This window comes from Lissotriton vulgaris, chromosome 5 (genome assembly GCF_964263255.1).
Source record: "Lissotriton vulgaris chromosome 5, aLisVul1.2, whole genome shotgun sequence".
NCBI lineage: Eukaryota > Metazoa > Chordata > Amphibia > Caudata > Salamandridae > Lissotriton > Lissotriton vulgaris.
The window spans coordinates 2,023,133,519-2,023,153,647 of NC_141693.1; the positions used below are offsets into that span (position 1 = coordinate 2,023,133,519).

The window sequence follows — 20,129 nt, forward strand, 5'->3', positions numbered from 1 at the left end:
TCTGCACGGTAGGACTGAAGCTCAGTAAGTTCCTCACCACAATTGCTGTTACAGATTCTGACTGTGAATACCCATATAATGGGTATTCAATCAAAGACAGGGTCTGTGGGGCTGCGAGTATTGTTTTGAGTTACTTTTATAACATCACAATAGTCACAGTGGGCAAGAAACACTGCCTACAGTGTCAGCTGTGCTCACGGATCCTGCTGATCAAACAGGAACGCACGAGGCAGTAACAACAAGAGTGTAGAGCTAAAATACACAGCCACGAATAGACAAGGAGCTAGCAAAGAGGAGTGCTGGACAGGAAAGGAGGGACAACAAAGGGCAGACATGGCAGAAAGCAAGTAACAAACATACAAGGAAACTAGAAGCAAGACAGCAGAAATAGGAAGATAGCAAACTAGGAACTGGAACAAGGTTAATGGGAAGCAAGCAGGGTGTGGGACAGTGGCGGCTTGCGTAGGGTGTGCTGTGGAGTGGTGACGCGGGGAGGGGCAGGGTGGGAGTAGAAAACTCAGACATACGACGGAACGGAAGAACGTAATAATTACTTTCCTCTGTTCTGTCGTATGTCCGAATTTACTACCCCCAACCCTGCACCTTCCCGCCCCACTGCACACCCTATGTGAGCCGCCATGGGTGTGGGAAAAGGTAAATACAGAAGGAGAAAGGCTCAAGGGAGCAGTAGAGTAGTACTCGATCAGGAATCTAGGAAGTATGCGGGCAGGGCTAGTCCAGGAACATGGAATAGCTATAGCTCCGCAACCTAAGTAGAACTGGCAGGAAGTGCTAGTTCTGGAAACAGGAAAAGCTACTGCTCAGGAAGCAAAGAGTCAGGAGAGCACTGCAAGCAGTGTAAATCAGAAACAAGGAATAACTATAGCTGAGGAACTCAGGAAACAAGGGAGCACTGCAAGCAGTGCAAATCAGAAACAAGGAATAACTATAGCTGAGGAACTCAGGAAACAAGGGAGCACTGCAAGCAGTGCAAATCAGAAACAATGAATAACTATAGCTGAGGAACTCAGGAAACAAGGGAGCACTGCAAGCAGTGCAAATCAGAAACAAGGAATAACTATAGCTGAGGAACTCAGGAAACAAGGGAGCACTGCAGGCAGTGCTAATCAGGAACAAGGAATAACTATAGCTGAGGAACTCAGGAAACAAGGGAACACTGCAAGCAGTGCAAATCAGAAACAAGGAATAACTATAGCTGAGGAACTCAGGAAAGAAGGGAACACTGCAAGCAGTGCAAATTAGAAACAAGGAATAACTATAGCTGAGGAACTCAGGAAACAAGGGAGCACTGCAAGCAGGGCAAATCTGAAACAAGGAATAACTATAGCTGAGGAACTCAGGAAACAAGGGGGCACTGCAAGCAGTGCTAATCAGGAACAAGGAAAAACTATAGCTGTGAAACTCAGGAAACAAGGGAGCACTGCAAGCTGTGCAAATCAGAAACAAGGAATAACTATAGCTGAGGAACTCAGGAAACAAGGGAGCACTGCAAGCAGTGCTAATCAGAAACAAGGAATAACTATAGCTGAGGAACTCAGGAAACAAGGGAGCACTGCAAGCAGTGCAAATCAGAAACAAGGAATAACTATAGCTGTGAAACTCAGGAAACAAGGGAGCACTGCAAGCAGTGCTAATCAGGAACAAGAAATAACTATAGCTGAGGAACTCAGGAAACAAGGGAGCACTGCAAGCAGTGCAAATCAGAAACAAGGAATAACTATAGCTGAGGAACTCAGGAAACAAGGGAGCACTGCAAGCAGTGCAAATCAGAAACAAGGAATAACTATAGCTGAGGAACTCAGGAAACAAGAGAGCACTGCAAGCAGTGCAAATCAGAAACAAGGAATAACTATAGCTGAGGAACTCAGGAAACAAGGGAGCACTGCAAGCAGTGCAAATCAGAAACAAGGAATAACTATAGCTGAGGAACTCAGGAAACAAGGGAGCACTGCAAGCAGTGCAAATCAGAAACAATGAATAACTATAGCTGAGGAACTCAGGAAACAAGGGAGCACTGCAAGCAGTGCAAATCAGAAACAAGGAATAACTATAGCTGAGGAACTCAGGAAACAAGGGAGCACTGCAAGCAGTGCAAATCAGAAACAAGGAATGACGCTGTCAGGGCTCCTTGCAAAACCGAGAGGTAAGCTCCTGAGGAGGAAAGCCGGGAGCGAGGCACCATCTTTTTTAAAAAATATCTTCACAGATTACTTGTGTTTTTAGAATTTCACTGTGTCACTAATTACTTGTGTTTTTAGATTGCTACAGTCACAGATTGCTTGTGCTCTTAAATCTTACCTAAAGACACAGTCGTTGCACGCAGCGGAGCCAGCGCTGACGCTGCACGCTGGTCGCATACTCTCCCTCGCGCCCTTCCACCACGAGCGGAGGCCACGCCCATTTCAGGCCACGCCCCCAGCCACTTCCGAATAAGCTCACGCTGTCAGGGCTCCTTGCAAAACCGAGAGGTAAGCTCCTGAGGCGGAAAGCCAGGAGCGAGGCACCATCTTTTTAAAAAAATATCTTCACAGATTACTTGTGTTTTTAGTATTTCACTGTGTCACTAATTACTTGTGTTTTTAGATTACTACAGTCACAGATTGCTTGTGCTCTTAAATTTTACCTAAAGACACAGTCGTTGCACGCAGCGGAGCTAGCGCTGACGCTGCACGCTGGTCGCATACTCCCCCTCGTGCCCTCCCGCCATGAGCGGAGGCCACGCCCATTTCAGACCACGCCCCCTATACCCACAGCCCTGGAACAACATAAAGTATGTGCATTTATCGGTCACGCAGCGGGCGAGCGCAGCGGGCGCGACGTTTGCGCGCCGAAGGCAAGCCCGTCTGCGCCCGTCCGCGGTTCAGGGCCATAACCCCTGCCCTTTCTCCTACTGACCTGATAACATACAATAGACAGGACCTATGGAACTTATGCCAGCCGATAAATGAGTGTTGCAGGCACAAATTGGAGGTTATATCCTCTGTCAAATGCCGACACTGCCCATTTAAAACCAATAAACAGATAGGCAACAAAGAACGGACAAGGAGCCTCAGAGGAGGCTTGTTAAATTGTCGATCCCTCCCGAGACACGCCTTGCAAATTTGGGACCTGCTCTTAGAGGAGGATCTCGATATACTCTTTCTGACGGAGACATGGCTGGGGGTAGATTCCGACCCCGAGATCATCGAATCCCTTCCACCCGGCTATAGTATAGCCAGGGTGGATCGACCGTCAGGCCGAGGAGGCGGGATTGCAGTAATCAGCAAGGCCCCCCTGAGATGCTCCCTCGAACCCCTTGGAATAGAGAACTGCGAAGCCGGCAAATTCGCACTGAAACTTGGCCCTCAGGACCATATCTCGGGTGTCCTCCTTTATAGACCTCCTGGGACCCTGGGAAATTTTAGGCTGAGCTTGCAAGAACACCTTGCTCACCTAACGCTCAGACATAGGAAGGTCCTGCTTCTGGGTGATCTAAATATTCATTTTGATGACATCGAGCTAAAGGAAGCCACGGAGATGAGGCAGGAATTACGAAATACGAATTTGGTACTGATAAATCAAACACCCACACATACTCATGGCCATTTATTGGACCCGGTGTTTGCCAACTGGGAGGGCATAACTACGAGTATTCCCAATCCACTTCCTTGGACAGACCATTTTCTAGTCCCTTTTGAACTCTGAACTTTAGGTAAGCCTGCCCCCCAGTTGAGTGGCAACAATAGCTACCCATACCGCAAATGGAAAAAAATTTCACAACCTATCTTTAGCGAGATGCTAAGCCTAGGTGGGATGCCGGGAGGCACGGATAGTGAAAGTGCGAATCAAAACTTAGAAACCCGGATCCTTGATGCCTTGAACAGGGTAGCCCCTCTATCCATGGCCAAACAGGGGAACAGAGTTAGGAGATCGGCCCTATGGTACAATATAGATCTGCAGTCAATCAGATCAGAATGTAAAAAGCTAGAAAGACTTTGGCGCAGGGATAGGAACGAGTACACTAAACTTCAATATAGAACAGCCCAGAGAAGCTACCAAAAGCAGGTCAGAGCTGCAAAAGCCACCTTTTATGGAAACAGAATTAGTGAGGCGGACTGTTCATCTAGAGAACTCTTTAAAATCTATAAAGAAATTTCAGTCGTCTCAAACTCCAATGTCCCGGAAACTGATTCCGTCATGGAATGTAATAAGGTGGCAGAATATTTTGCCAATAAGGTTTAAAAAATATACAGCTCTTTCTCCAGATGACCTGTTGATGGAGAAACCTTCGTAGAACTGAAGGGAGGGGTGCTGTTGAATTCGAAGCCGAGGTTAGAGTGTTTTACCGTACCGCCCAGTAACGAACTTGAATCCATCTGTACTAGTATAAAATCGGGTTCTCCTCGAGATCCCGCTCCTCCGAGGGTCCTGGGTGCAAGCATAGTGGCTTTAGAACCTTACATCCGCCATGTTCTTGTAACATCCTTTGACTCCCAGACCCTTCCGATAAACTGGAAAAAGGCAATTGTGTTACCGATTAGAAAAAAACCTAATGTAAGCCATGATGTCCTGGTGAACTTACGACCCATTTCTCTGCTACCCTACACTGCGAAAATTGCAGAGAAAATTGCAAATGTGCAATTGATGGCATTTGCGGAGAAGAACAATCTCTTGCACCCCCCCAATCGGGGTTCCGAAGGGGTTTCTCTACTGAGACGGCCTTATTACGAGCCACCGAAACTGTACGTCAAGGAGCTGACGCAGGCCTACCCATGGCACTGGTCATGCTAGACCTTAGCGCAGCGTTCGACACTGTAGCACATATCACCTTGCTACAGTATCTGAACAGAGGAGGTGTGACTGATAGAGCACTCGGTTGGCTAAAATCGTTTCTGACAGGCAGAAGCTTTCAGGTCCAACGAGGCTCGTTTCAGTCTGAGGAGAGGGTATTAGAACAGGGGGTGCCACAGGGCTCTGCTTTAAGTCCTACCCTTTTTAACTTATATATGGCCCCCCTGGCTGAGTTAGTTCAATCGTTCCGTGTAGAGATTGTCTCCTACGCCGACGATACGCAGCTCTTACTCACCCTCACCCAAACTCCTGCAGCTGGAGCCAATAACTTCCGAGCCTGCATGCAAGCATTGGCCACTTGGATGGATAATCACTGCCTAAAACTGAACGGCTCCAAGACAGAAGTCTTGGTAGTTGGTGGTGATCAACGGCTCTGGACTTGTGACTGGTGGCCAAGTTGTTTAGGCGCTATGTCTACACCGTGTTCTGAAGCTAAGAACTTAGGGATATGGATGGATCCCACACTCTCTTACGAGACACACATCAACCGTTTAGTAGGCAAGTGCTTCGGAGTCCTAAAGACTCTCAATAAAACCCTGGACCTCCTTCCTTTGGAGGCTCGGCGCACTATGACCCAGGCACTGATCACATCACGCCTCGACTATGGGAATGTCCTCTTCCTGGGAGCTTCTAGTAAAAGCATTGGACGACTCCAGATACTGCAAAACGCTGCAGCCCGCCTAGTGCTTAGACTCCCAAGAAGAGCCAACTCCAGAACCGCCCTGGAGGCCCTCCACTGGCTCCCGGTGAAAAAAAGAATTATGTTCAAAGCCCTCCTTATATGTCATCGGATCCTGTGGCATAAAGCTCCCGGCTATCTGGCGGGTCTGGTTACCTGGTATGAGCCACGCAGATCGCTTAGATCGAGCGGTATGGGCACACTTGTGACCCACCGCTGTAGGAGAGAAAAAATGGGAGGTCGGTCCTTTAGAGTGGCGGCTGCTATGGGATGGAACAAACTTCCCATCAGTCTCCGCCTAGAGCCTTCGGAAACTGTTTTCAGACATCAACTGAACACTCATCTGTTCTCCTCATAAGTCTACTTTAATGTCCTGTGCCTCGCACTGTCCTCTCCTCTGGCGAGTTTCTTTCTTCTCTGTTTTAGCGCGGGGACAAGCCGGGATGGCGTTACCATGCGCTCTATAAATGTCTTTATTATTATTATTATTATTATTATTATTATTATTATTATTATTATTATTATTAATAACTATAGCTGAGGAACTCAGGAAACAAGGGAGCACTGCAAGCAGTGCAAATCAGAAACAAGGAATAACTATAGCTGGGGAACTCAGGAATCAAGGGAGCACTGCAAGCAGTGCAAATCAGAAACAAGGAATAACTATAGCTGAGGAACTCAGGAAACAAGGGAGCACTGCAAGCAGTGCAAATCAGAAACAAGGAATAACTATAGCTGAGGAACTCAGGAAACAAGGGAGCACTGCAAGCAGTGCAAATCAGAAACAAGGAATAACTATAGCTGAGGAACTCAGGAAACAAGGGAGCACTGCAAGCAGTGCAAATCAGAAACAAGGAATAACTATAGCTGAGGAACTCAGGAAACAAGGGAGCACTGCAAGCAGTGCAAATCAGAAACAAGGAATAACTATAGCTGAGGAACTCAGGACACAAGGGAGCACTGCAAGCAGTGCAAATCAGAAACAAGGAATAACTATAACTCAGGAACTCAGGAAACAAGGGAGCACTGCAAGCAGTGCAAATCAGGAACAAGAAATAACTATAGCTGAGGAACTCAGGAAACAAGGGAGCACTGCAAGCAGTGCAAATCAGAAACAAGGAATAACTATAGCTGAGGAACTCAGGAAACAAGGGAGCACTGTAAGCAGTGCAAATCAGAAACAAGGAATAACTATAGCTGTGAAACTCGGGAAACAAGGGAGCACTGCAAGCAGTGCTAATCAGGAACAAGGAATAACTATAGCTGAGGAACTCAGGAAACAAGGGAGCACTGCAAGCGGTGCTAATCAGAAACAAGGAATAACTATAGCTGAGGAACTCAGGAAACAAGGGAGCACTGCAAGCAGTGCTAATCAGAAACAAGAAATAACTATAACTGAGGAACTCAGGAAACAAGGGAGCACTTCAAGCAGTGCAAATCAGAAACAAGGAATAACTATAGCTGTGAAACTCAGGAAACAAGGGAGCACTGCAAGCAGTGCTAATCAGGAACAAGGAATAACTATAGCTGAGGAACTCAGGAAACAAGGGAGCACTGCAAGCGGTGCTAATCAGAAACAAGGAATAACTATAGCTGAGGAACTCAGGAAACAAGGGAGCACTGCAAGCAGTGCTAATCAGAAACAAGGAATAACTATAGCTGAGGAACTCAGGAAACAAGGGAGCACTGCAAGCAGTGCTAATCAGGAACAAGAAATAACTATAACTGAGGAACTCAGGAAACAAGGGAGCACTTCAAGCAGTGCAAATCAGAAACAAGGAATAACTATAGCTGTGAAACTCAGGAAACAAGGGAGCACTGCAAGCAGTGCTAATCAGGAACAAGGAATAACTATAGCTGAGGAACTCAGGAAACAAGGGAGCACTGCAAGCAGTGCTAATCAGGAACAAGGAATAACTATAGCTGAGAAACTCAGGAAACAAGGGAGCACTGCAAGCAGTGTAAATCAGAAACAAGGAATAACTATAGCTGAGGAACTCAGGAAACAAGGGAGCACTGCAAGCAGTGCAAATCAGAAACAAGGAATAGCTATAGCTGAGGAACTCGGGAAACAAGGGAGCACTGCAGGCAGTGCTAATCAGGAACAAGGAATAACTATAGCTGAGGAACTCAGGAAACAAGGGAGCACTGCAAGCGGTGCTAATCAGAAACAAGGAATAACTATAGCTGAGGAACTCAGGAAACAAGGGAGCACTGCAAGCAGTGCTAATCAGGAACAAGGAAAAACTATAGCTGTGAAACTCAGGAAACAAGGGAGCACTGCAAGCAGTGTAAATCAGAAACAAGGAATAACTATAGCTGAGGAACTCAGGAAACAAGGGAGCACTGCAAGCAGTGCAAATCAGAAACAAGGAATAACTATAGCCGAGGAACTCAGGAAACAAGGGAGCACTGCAAGCAGTGCTAATCAGGAACAAGGAATAACTATAGCTGAGGAACTCAGGAAACAAGGGAGCACTGCAAGCAGTGCTAATCAGGAACAAGGAATAACTATAGCTGAGAAACTCAGGAAACAAGGGAGCACTGCAAGCAGTGTAAATCAGAAACAAGGAATAACTATAGCTGAGGAACTCAGGAAACAAGGGAGCACTGCAAGCAGTGCAAATCAGAAACAAGGAATAACTATAGCTGTGAAACTCAGGAAACAAGGGAGCACTGCAAGCAGTGCTAATCAGGAACAAGGAATAACTATAGCTGAGGAACTCAGGAAACAAGGGAGCACTGCAAGCGGTGCTAATCAGAAACAAGGAATAACTATAGCTGAGGAACTCAGGAAACAAGGGAGCACTGCAAGCAGTGCTAATCAGGAACAAGGAAAAACTATAGCTGTGAAACTCAGGAAACAAGGGAGCACTGCAAGCAGTGTAAATCAGAAACAAGGAATAACTATAGCTGAGGAACTCAGGAAACAAGGGAGCACTGCAAGCAGTGCAAATCAGAAACAAGGAATAACTATAGCCGAGGAACTCAGGAAACAAGGGAGCACTGCAAGCAGTGCAAATCAGAAACAAGGAATAACTATAGCTGAGGAACTCAGGAAACAAGGGAGCACTGCAAGCAGTGCAAATCAGAAACAAGGAATAACTATAGCTGAGGAACTCAGGAAACAAGGGAGCACTGCAAGCAGTGCTAATTCGGGTACAAGGAAGGCTATAACTCAGGAACTCAGGAAACAAGGGAGCACGGCAAGCAGTGCTAATCAGGAACAAGAAATAGCTGAAGCCCAGGAACAGGATCAAGGAATAACCATAGCTCAGGAATCAAGGAATATCAAAAGCTCAGGACACAAGGATCGATCTCACCGGTACACAGCTACAACAACCAACACCGGAATGAAAGGGAGCCGGGGCTTAAAACAGCTCACAGTACTCATGCGCATCAGGTGTGAGCAGGGTAGCAGCAAACAGCCACAGGTGAGCTGAATTCCTCCACCCTTCCTTGGCCTGCAGAGGTGGAGGCAAAGCAGTGAACGGGGAATTCTGGGTAATGGAGTTTCAAGCATGAGCAGGCTGGCTTCCACAAAACCCGGGATGGATTGGGAATGAATGGCAATTTTAAATTAGTGTCCAAATGACTGGAAGTCAGGATATGCATGCAGGGGAGTATCTGGAAGCTTATTTGGGCACTCACAATTCGGCTTCCTTGGGGGTGGTCACAAGAGCACATGGAGTGAACCGTGACAAAGCGTCAACAGTCCCGGCCATCAACCCTCTGAGAGCGAGCAATGTACGGACGCCAATCCCAGGGATTCACATCCGTAGCACCAAAGCTGTGCTCAGCAGTAACAACACTACTACAGCAAGTTACAAACACATAACAAGCATTTGCAATGCAATAGGTCTCGCATTAGGAAAGTTTGAGCTACTGGTATTGTAAATGACACATTTTTTATTTATTGGTATTGTAAATGACAATTTTTAATTTATGTTTTGTTTTTGAAAATAGCAAAATTATTAGCTTTGTCATTTACAATGCCAATAGTTATAACTTTCGCAAATGTGACACCTTTAGCATTTGTAATTTATTTATGTGACTTACATGCATTGATATTACAAATAACAATGGCTTTTAATTTGTTTTCAATAATTAATACTTAAATAATAGTTATTGTAATTTATTATGGCAATTGTTTTGTTATGCTATGCTATGTTGTGTTTTGTTATGCTATGCTATGTTTAATTGTGTTTTGTTATGCTATGCTATGTTTTGCTAGCTTTGCAATGCTATGTTTTGTTATGTGTGCTATGTTTTGTTGTGTTTTGTAATGCTATGCTATGTTTTGTTGTGCTTTATTATGCTATGCTTTATTTTGCTATGCTATGTTTTGTTATGCTATGTTTTGTTATGCTATGCTATGCTTTGTTATGCTGTGCTAAGCTTTGTTTTATTATGCTATGCTATGTTGTGTTTTGTTATGCTATGCTATGTTTAATTGTGTTTTGTTTTGCTATGCTTTGCTTTGTTATGCTATGTTTTGTTATGCTAAGTTTTGTTTTGTTATGCTATGCTATGTTGTGTTTTGTTATGCTATTCTATGTTTAATTGTGTTTTGTTATGCTATGCTATCTTTTGCTATGCTTTGCAATACTATGTTTTGTTATGTGTGCTATGTTTTGTTGTGTTTTGTAATGCTATGATAGGTTTTGTTGTGTTTTGCTATGTTTATGTTATGCTATGTTTTGTTGTGCTATGCTTTGTTTTATGTTATGTTATGCTATGTTTTGTTATGTTATGCTATGTTTTATTATGCTGTTTTGCTGTGTTTTGTTATGCTATGCTATGTTTTGTTCTACTATGCTATGTTTTGTCTTGCTATGCTTTGTTATGTTATGCTTTGTTTTGTTATGCTATGTTTTGTTATGCTATGCTATGTTGTGTTGTGTTTTGTTATGCTATGCTATGCTTTGTTGTGTTTTGCTATGCTACGTTTTGTTTTGTTATGCTATTTTTTGTTATGCTATGTTTTGTTATGCTATGCTATGCTATGTTTTGTTATGCTATGCTGGTGAGGGTGTGTGAGTGTGCGTGAGGGTGGGTGAGTGAGGCTGAGCGTGTGTGAGGGGAGGGTGTGTGAGGGTGAGGGTATGTGAGGGTGAGGGGTGTGAGGGTGATGGGGTGTGAGGGTGAGGGGGTGTGGGGGTGAGGGGGTGTGAGGGGTGAGGTTGTGAGGGTGTGTGAGGGTGAAGGTGTGAGGGTGAGAGAGGGAGGGTGAGGGTATGTGAGGGCGTGAGGGTGAGGGGGTGTTAGGGTGAGGGGGTGTGAGTGAGAGTATGTGAGAGTGAGGGTGAGGGGGGTGAGGGTGAGGGGGTGTGAGGGTGAGGGGGTGTGAGGGTGAGGGGTGTGGGGGGTGAGGGTGATGGGTGTGAGGGTGTGAGGGTGTGTGAGGGTGAGTGAGGGTGTGTGAGGGTGAGAGGGGGTGAGGGGGTGTGAGGGGGTGAGGATGTGTGAGGGGGTGTGAGGGTGAGGGTGTGTGAGGGTGTGAGGGTGTGAGGGTGAGAGGGTGAGGGGGTGTGAGGGTGAGTGAGGGTGTGTGAGGGTGAGAGGGTGAAAGGGTTTGAGGGTGAGGGTGTGAGGGAGGGTGAGGGTGAGGGGATCTGAAGGTGAGGGTGAAGGGATGAGAGGGTGAGGGGGTGTGAGGGTGAGAGAGGGTGAGAGGGTGGGTGAGAGGGTGTGCGAGGGTGAATGAGGGTGTGCATGTGTGAGGGTGTGTGAGGATGAGGATGAGGGGGTGTGAGGGTGATGGGGTGTGAGAGTGAGGGGGTTTAAGGGTGAGGGCGTGTGGGGGTTTGAGGGTGAGTGAGGGTGAGAGGGTTGTGAGGGTGAGGGTTGTGAGCGTGTGAGGGTGAGTGAGAGTGTGTGAGGGTGGGTGAGGGTGTGAGGGTATGTGAGGGTGTGAGGGTGTGTGAGGGTGAAGAGGTGTGAGGGTGAGTGAGGGTGAGGGTGTGAGGGTGAGGGTGAGGGTCCGAAGTAAATGGTGGCAAGGCAGACATCATAAGACAGAGAGAAGAGACTGCATGGTGACTGCGCTGGTCAGTTTCAGAATCAGGAGGGGCAGAGTCAGCACAGTCTGCGAGAGATCAACGTGTCTAGAGGCAAAGCACAGCGGATGTAGCATTGCAGCTAGCAAGTCGAGTGTTTTCAAGCTGAGTGTCCCAAGAGAGATGGCAACACAGCAACAGCATTTGCGGAGCAAGGCTACTGTAAACAAGCATGGTAAGCTATCACTTTTGTTAAAAAAAAAACGAGAAAGGTGCAGAGAACACCGAACAAAACACAGCTTCCCGCGAAATGGGTGCAGAGAACACCGAACAAAACACAGCTTCCCCGCGAAATGGATGCAAAAAAAACAAGCTCTCGGCAATGCTGTGGGGGGGGAAGGGGAGCGGGAGCGCATATTCCTTTGAAGTCTGATGCCAAGGCACAGACAAATAGTGTTGTGTGGAGTGGCTGGCTCTGTGCACGCGCATAGCTCACATGAACTGCACATGATCCGCAGGCTAGGTAGACTTTTCTTTTCAGCTTACTATAATCTCGCCTACTTATCCCTGCGGAGTAGAATAGGCGAGACCTAAACAGTCAACTGTCCCCGTCACCATCCCTCTGAGGGCGAGGGATTCACACCACTAGTACCACAGCTGGACCCAACAAGCACCGTCAATAAACAAACACAGGAAAAGTCAACAGTCCCTCCACCCGCCCTCTGAGAGCGCACGCCCACCCCATGATTTACACCAGTAGCAAACAGCTGTGCCTAACAAGTACCCGTCAATGCTACTGCACGTAACAAGTCAAGAGTCCCATCAGCCCGACTGTGGCACGCCTGCGGCCAGCAGTCCCATGGACCCGAGCACTCCCACCATGCGACGACTCGCTCTCTGCACTAATAGCACATACATAGGGTGACACAGTGAAGCAGCAACTACACCCTTACCTGCATCTGTCACCAGCACGGAAAGCGCGGGAAGGAAAGAGAAGAGCCGTTTGCACAGTGATGGAGGTCGCAGGCGTCTCAGCCACCACCCAGCACCTCCCTCTGCCCCACAGTGTGGCCCCTACCTGGCCCTGCAGCTGCTCCTCTTCCTGGGTGGAGAACTCTGTCCGGCAGTGCGAGGGCACGTCCATCTGGGCCACAATGCCCCTCATAGAGTCCATCATGGCGTCACACTGCTCCGGTGAGACTACCCCTTCCAGCACCAAGAAGCCATCCTCCTGGAACTACAAGACGAACAACAGTGCAATGTGAGCAACAGCGTCCACTGAGTCCTAAAGGAAGCAAGTCTGCAGTAAGAGTGTGACAGCAAGGGGCGGCGAAGACCCACAGCCTCACACATGCTGCCAGCTCACACCTACAGCCTCACACATGCTACCAGCTCATACCCACAGCCAGAGCACTGCTGCCAGCTCACATCCACAGCCTCACACATGCTGCCAGCTCACACCCACAGCCTCACACATGCTGCCACATCACACCCACAGCCACAGCATTGCTGCCAGATCACACCTACAGCCACAGCACTGCTGCCACATCACACCTACAGCCACAGTATTGCTGCCAGATCACACCTACAGCCACAGCACTGCTGCCAGATCACACCCACAGCCTCAGCACTGCTACCAGCTCACACCTACAGCCACAGCACTGCTGCCAAATCACACCTACAGCCACAGCATTGCTGCCAGATCACACCTACAGCCACAGCACTGCTGCCACATCACACCTACAGCCACAGCACTGCTGCCAGATCACACCTACAGCCACAGCACTACTGCCACATCACACCTACAGCCACAGCATTGCTGCCAGATCACACCTACAGCCACAGCACTGCTGCCACATCACACCCACAGCCTCACACATGCTGTCAGCTCACACCTACAGCCACAGCACTGCTGCCACATCACACCTACAGCACTGCTGCCACATCACACCTACAGCCACAGCATTGCTGCCACATCACACCTACAGCCACAGCACTGCTGCCAGATCACACCTACAGCCACAGCACTGCTGCCAGATCACACCTACAGCCACAGCACTGCTGCCACATCACACCTACAGCCTCGGACATGCTGCCAGCTCACACCCACAGCCTCACACATGCTGCCAGCTCACACCCACAGCCTCACACATGCTGCCAGCTCACACCCACAGCCTCACACATGCTGCCAGCTCACACCCACAGCCACAGCATTGCTGCCACATCACACCTACAGCCTCAGCACTGCTGCCTGGTCACACCTACAGCCTCACATGCTGCCAGCTCACACCCACAGCCTCACACATGCTGCCAGCTCACACCCACAGCCTCACACATGCTGCCAGCTCACACCCACAGCCTCACACATGCTGCCAGCTCACACCCACAGCCTCACACATGCTGCCAGCTCACACCCACAGCCTCACACATGCTGCCACATCACACCCACAGCCACAGCATTGCTGCCAGATCACACCTACAGCCTCAGCACTGCTGCCAGATCACACCTACAGCCTCAGCACTGCTGCCAGATCACACCTACAGCCACAGCACTACTGCGAGCTCACACCTACAGCCACAGCACTGCTGCCAGATCACACCTACAGCCTCACACATGCTGCCACATCACACCCACAGCCTCAGCACTGCTGCCAGCTCACACCTACAGCCACAGCACTGCTGCCACATCACACCTACAGCCTCAGCACTGCTGCCAGATCACACCTACAGCCACAGCACTACTGCGAGCTCACACCTACAGCCACAGCACTGCTGCCAGATCCCACCTACAGCCTCAGCACTGCTGCCAGATCACACCTACAGCCACAGCACTACTGCGAGCTCACACCTACAGCCACAGCACTGCTGCCAGATCCCCCCTACAGCCACAGCATTGCTGCCAGATCACACCCACAGCCTCACACATGCTGCCACATCACACCTACAGCCTCAGCACTGCTGCCAGATCACACCTACAGCCACAGCACTACTGCGAGCTCACACCTACAGCCACAGCACTGCTGCCAGATCCCACCTACAGCAACAGCATTGCTGCCAGATCACACCTACAGCCACAGCACTGCTGCCACATCACACCTACAGCCACAGCATTGCTGCCAGATCACACCTACAGCCCCAGCACTGCTGCCAGATCACACCCACATCTCACACATGCTGCCAGATCACACCTACAGCCACAGCACTGCTGCCAGCTCACACCCACAGCCACAGCATTGCTGCCAGCTCACACCTACAGCCTCAGCACTGCTGCCACATCACACCTACAGCCACAGCATTGCTGCCAGATCACACCTACAGCCACAGCACTGCTGCCACATCACACCTACAGCCACAGCACTGCTGCCAGCTCACACCCACAGCCACAGCACTGCTGCCAGCTCACACCTATAGCCACAGCACTGCTGCCACATCACACCTACAGCCACAGCATTGCTGCCAGATCACACCTACAGCCACAGCACTGCTGCCAGATCACGCCTACAGCCACAGCACTGCTGCCAGATCACACCCACAGCCACAGCACTACTGCGAGCTCACACCTACAGCCACAGCACTACTGCGAGCTCACACCCACAGCCACAGCACTACTGCGAGCTCACACCTACAGCCACAGCACTACAGCGAGCTCACACCTACAGCCACAGCACTACTGCGAGCTCACACCCACAGCCACAGCACTACTGCGAGCTCACACCCACAGCCACAGCACTACTGCGAGCTCACACCTACAGCCACAGCAGTGCTCGAAGTGTAACCGATTCTGGGAATACATGGAACTAAGATCCAACATACAGCCACAGCACTACTGCGAGCTCACACCCACAGCCACAGCACTACTGCGAGCTCACACCCACAGACACAGCACTACTGCCAGCTCACACCTACAGCCACAGCACTACTGTGAGCTCGTACCTCCACCCCCGCCTCGGCCCAGGGCCCCTGACAGGTGCGCCTCCTACCTTCCTGGTCTGGGCCCCTGTGATTGGCGCTGTGAGTCGCATCTTGGAATCCCGGCTTCTCCTCTGACTCACGGCGCTATCCTCGCGTGCTGGGGACCCAAAGACAAGACAGAGTCACACACTGAGATGGACAGGAGGAGTCTGGGGAAGGGAGAGGAGGGCCTAAGAGAGGTGTAGGGGTGGGAAGGGGTGGGGGCTAGGAGGGGTGCAGGAGGAGCATCTGAGGGAGGCATTGGCCCAGTACGTACTGGGGTGTGGGGAGAACAAACCCCCAAGAAACAGGCGGGCCTGTAACAATTCAGAAGCACAGGAGGCTGAGGGTCAGGGCAGTAGGATTGACCGCCAGCACCGAGGCCTTGAAAGGAAAGAGCAGACAGACAGAGGAAACAGCACAGAGAGGCCGCTCACCGCATTCAGCACCGAGGCCTTGCATGGAAAGGGCAGAGGGACAGGGGGACAGTACAGAGAGGCCGCAGCCCTGCTCACCGCCTGTAGCACCGAGGCCTTGCATGGAAAGGGCAGAGGGACAGTAGAGAGAGGCCGCAGCCCTGCTCATCGCCTGCAGCACCGAGGCCTTGCATGGAAAGGGCAGAGGGACAGTAGAGAGAGCCCGCAGCCCTGCTCACCGCCTGAAGCACCGAGGCCTTGAAAGGGAAGGGCAGAGGGACAGTAGAGAGAGGCCGCAGCCCTGCTCACCGCCTGCAGCACCGAGGCCTTGCATGGAAAGGGCAGAGGGACAGTAGAGAGAGGCCGCAGCCCTGCTCATCGCCTGCAGCACCGAGGCCTTGCATGGAAAGGACAGAGGGACAGAAGGACTGTACAGAGAGGCCACATCCCTGCTCACCGCCTGTAGCACCGAGGCCTTGCATGGAAAGGGCAGAGGGACAGTAGAGAGAGGCCGCAGCCCTGCTCACTGCCTGAAGCACCGAGGCCTTGCATGGAAAGGACAGAGGGACAGAAGGACTGTACAGAGAGGCCACATCCCTGCTCACCGCCTGAAGCAACGAGGCCTTGCATGGAAAGGACAGAGGCACTGAGGGACAGGGGGACAGTAAAGAGAGGCTGCAGCCCTGCTTACCTCCTGCAGCACCGAGGCCTTACATGGAAAGGGCAGAGGGGCCGTAGAGAGAGGCCAGCAGCCCTGCTCACCGCTTGCAGCACCGAGGCCTTGCATGGAAAGGGCAGAGGGACAGGGGGACAGTACAGAGATGCCGCAGCCCTGCTCAGCTCCGAGGCCTTGATAGGGAAGGGCAGAGGGACAGAGGGACAGGGAGACAGTACAGAGAGGCCGCAGCCCTGCTCACCTCCTGCAGCGCCGAGGCCTTGCATGGAAAGGACAGGGGGACAGTACAGAGAGGCCGCAGCCCTGCTCACCGCCTGCAGCACCGAGGCCTTGAAAGGGAAGGGCAGAAGGACAGTAGAGAGAGGCCGCAGCCCTGCTCATCGTCTGCAGCGCCGAGGCCTTGAAAGGGAAGGGCAGAGAGACAGAGGGACAGTACAGAGAGGCCGCAGCCACGCTCACCGCCTGCAGCACCGAGGCCTTGCATGGAAAGGGCAGAGGGACAGTACAGAGAGGCCGCAGCCCTGCTCACCGCCTGCAGCACTGAGGCCTTGAAAGGGAAGGGCAGAGAGACAGAGGGACAGTACAGAGAGGCCGCAGCCACGCTCACCGCCTGCAGCACCGAGGCCTTGCATGGAAAGGGCAGAGAGGCAGAGGGACAGTACAGAGAGGCCGCAGCCCTGCTCACCGCCTGTAGCACCGAGGCCTTGCATGGAAAGAGCAGAGGGACAGTAGAGAGAGGCCACAGCCCTGCTCACCTCCTGCAGCACCGAGGCCTTGAAAGGGAAGGGCAGAGAGACAGAGGGACAGTACAGAGAGGCCGCAGCCCTGCTCACCTCCTGCAGCACAGAGGCCTTGCATGGAAAGGGCAGAGGGACAGCACAGAGGCCGCAGCCCTGCTCACCTCCTGCAGCACCGAGGCCTTGCATGGAAAGGGCAGAGGGACAGTATAGAGAGGCCGCAGCCCTGCTCACTTCCTGCAGCACCGAGGCCTTGAAAGGGAAGGGCAGAAGGACAGTACAGAGAGGCCGCAGCCCTGCTCACCGCCTGCAGCACCGAGGCCTTGAAAGGGAAGGGCAGAGGGACAGTAGAGAGAGGCCGCAGCCCAGCTCACCGCCTGCAGCACCGAGGCCTTGCATGGAAAGGGCAGAGGGACAGCACAGAGAGGCCGCAGCCCGCTCACCTCCTGCAGCACCGAGGCCTTGAAAGGGAAGGGCAGAAGGACAGTAGAGAGAGGCCGCAGCCCTGCTCATCGCCTGCAGTGCCGAGGCCTTGCATGGAAAGGGCAGAAAGACAGAGGGACAGTACAGAGAGGTCGCAGCCCTGCTCACCGCCTGCAGCACCGTGGCCTTGCATGGAAAGGGCAGAGAGACAGAGGGACAGTACAGAGAGGTCGCAGCCCTGCTCACCTCCTGCAGCACCGAGGCCTTGAAAGGGAAGGGCAGAGAGACAGTAGAGAGAGGCCGCAGCCCTGCTCACCTCCTGCAGCACCGAGGCCTTGAAAGGGAAGGGCAGAGGGACAGTAGAGAGAGGCCGCAGCCCAGCTCACCGCCTGCAGCACCGAGGCCTTGCATGGAAAGGGCAGAGGGACAGCACAGAGAGGCCGCAGCCCGCTCACCTCCTGCAGCACCGAGGCCTTGAAAGGGAAGGGCAGAAGGACAGTAGAGAGAGGCCGCAGCCCTGCTCACCGCCTCAAGCGACGAGGCCTTGCATGGAAAGGGGAGAGAGACAGAGGGACAGTACAGAGAGGCCGCAGCCACGCTCACCTCCTGCAGCACCGAGGCCTTGCATGGAAAGGACAGGGGGACAGTACAGAGAGGCCGCAGCCACGCTCACTTCCTGCAGCACCGAGGCCTTGCATGGAAAGGACAGAGGGACAGCACAGAGAGGCCGCAGCCCTGCTCACCTCCTGCAGCACCGAGGCCTTGAAAGGGAAGGGCAGAGGGACAGTAGAGAGAGGCCGCAGCCCAGCTCACCGCCTGCAGCACCGAGGCCTTGCATGGAAAGGGCAGAGGGACAGCACAGAGAGGCCGCAGCCCGCTCACCTCCTGCAGCACCGAGGCCTTGAAAGGGAAGGGCAGAGAGACAGTACAGAGAGGCCGCAGCCCTGCTAACCTCCTCCTCCAGGCCGGGGGATTACAGCCCCAAGAGCTTCAGAGCAGATTAGAGCCCGCCCAACGCCAGCCTGGCCGGGTCCGATAACCCTCCTCCCCTCCCTTCCCCCGGGGGCGGCTCTTCACTCATTAACTTGTTATCCTCAGTCTTTCACCGAAGAGGCCTGCCTGGGGAACGGCGGGGGGTTCAGCGTGTCAGGGTAGTACAGGAGGGCTGGGGCGGCGCCAGACGAGTGCCTGACGTCACGGAGGTTCAGCCACGGGAGGGCGGGAGGGGGGGAGGGGAGGGTGTGGGGGGGACTACGGAAGTCCTGGGGGTCGAGAGCAACCCCAGCTGCAGGAAGAGGCAGAGTGAGCAGGTATGGGAGAGAGGGTATTTATTTATTTTATTTATTTATTTATGCATTTTTATATAGCGCGGACTTTACCCGAAGGTGTCAGAGCGCTTCACAAAAGGAACAGAAATGAAACATAATGAGGAACATTACAAAAGAACAGATTGCAAAAGCATACGTTACTTACATAAGGTAATAGTGACATTTGTGAGCAAAAAAAATACATGAGGTAGTAAAAATTGTGAGCACCCAAAAATACATGAGGTAGTAAAGGTAATAGTGACAATTGTGAGCAAACATTATACATGAGGTAGTAAAAAGTGCACAAGAGGAAAAAGTGACAAGTGTGCAATTACAAGAGAAAACAAAGTATAATTTGAGGTAAAATACTGCAATAAGTGCTAGACACTCAGGCACAGGAACAAGCGTTACGTAGGCAAAGGTGACACTTGTGCAAGTATCAAAGGTAAAAACATGTGGTAGGTAGCAACCGTGTGTTACAAGGGCAAAGTGTTGTGTGCAAGTTACAAAGGGCACCAAACACAAGTACAAGGAAAATACTGCAAAAAGGCAGACACTCCAACCCCAGGAATACACTGGGAAGGCACTTCCATGGTCATGGAAAGTAGCATTTATCAGTAGTGGGAAGTCTTCCTCACAAATAGCAAGAGGACGTGGATTACTTTTGGAGGTGTCTCTGGAGGAGGAGAACTTTGAGGTCCCTTTTGAAGGCCTGGGAGGAGGTGGTGGTCCGGAGCTGAGGCGGAAAGGAGTTCCAGATTCTCACTGCGTTGCCTGAAAAGGATTGGGCCATCGATCTTTCCTTCTTGAAAGTGGGGGGTTCAAGCAGTAGATTCTCCGCATTGCGTGATGGTCTAGAGCCTCCAGAGAGTTTCAGTTTATTCGCCAGGTAGCGAGGAGAGGAGGAGTGCAAGGCTTTGTGGGTGATACAAGCGGTCTTGTAGATAGCTCTAGCCTCGAAGGGAAGCCAGCGGAGGGTGGATAACATCGGTGTGATGTGATCGCTTCTTTTGGCCCCATAAATGAAAAGAGCTGCTGAATGGAGAACAGACTTCAGTGGGGACAAGTGGGATTTGGGGAGGCCAGTAAG

General features: G+C 51.2%; 1 protein-coding gene across 4 annotated transcripts in view; it reads right to left on the reverse strand.

The window, feature by feature from the left end:
* The window catches only part of PHYHD1 (phytanoyl-CoA dioxygenase domain containing 1), a 171,303-nt gene extending 152,559 nt beyond the window's left edge, over positions 1 to 18,744 (reverse strand). The window contains exons 1-3 of one of the 4 annotated variants that reach the window (XM_086924863.1): positions 18,615 to 18,744; positions 15,510 to 15,598; positions 12,608 to 12,766 (exon numbers count right to left, since the gene is read on the reverse strand). In XM_086924863.1, coding sequence (XP_086780989.1) covers positions 12,608 to 12,766; positions 15,510 to 15,551 — 201 coding nt within the window. In that variant the 5' untranslated portion in view covers positions 15,552 to 15,598; positions 18,615 to 18,744. Of the gene's footprint in view, positions 1 to 12,607; positions 12,767 to 15,509; positions 15,599 to 16,587; positions 16,710 to 17,327; positions 17,350 to 18,614 lie in introns of those variants that run through there. The other 3 variants (XM_086924866.1, XM_086924865.1, XM_086924864.1) reach the window with 3 other exon arrangements.
* Between the last annotated feature and the right edge of the window lie 1,385 nt (positions 18,745 to 20,129).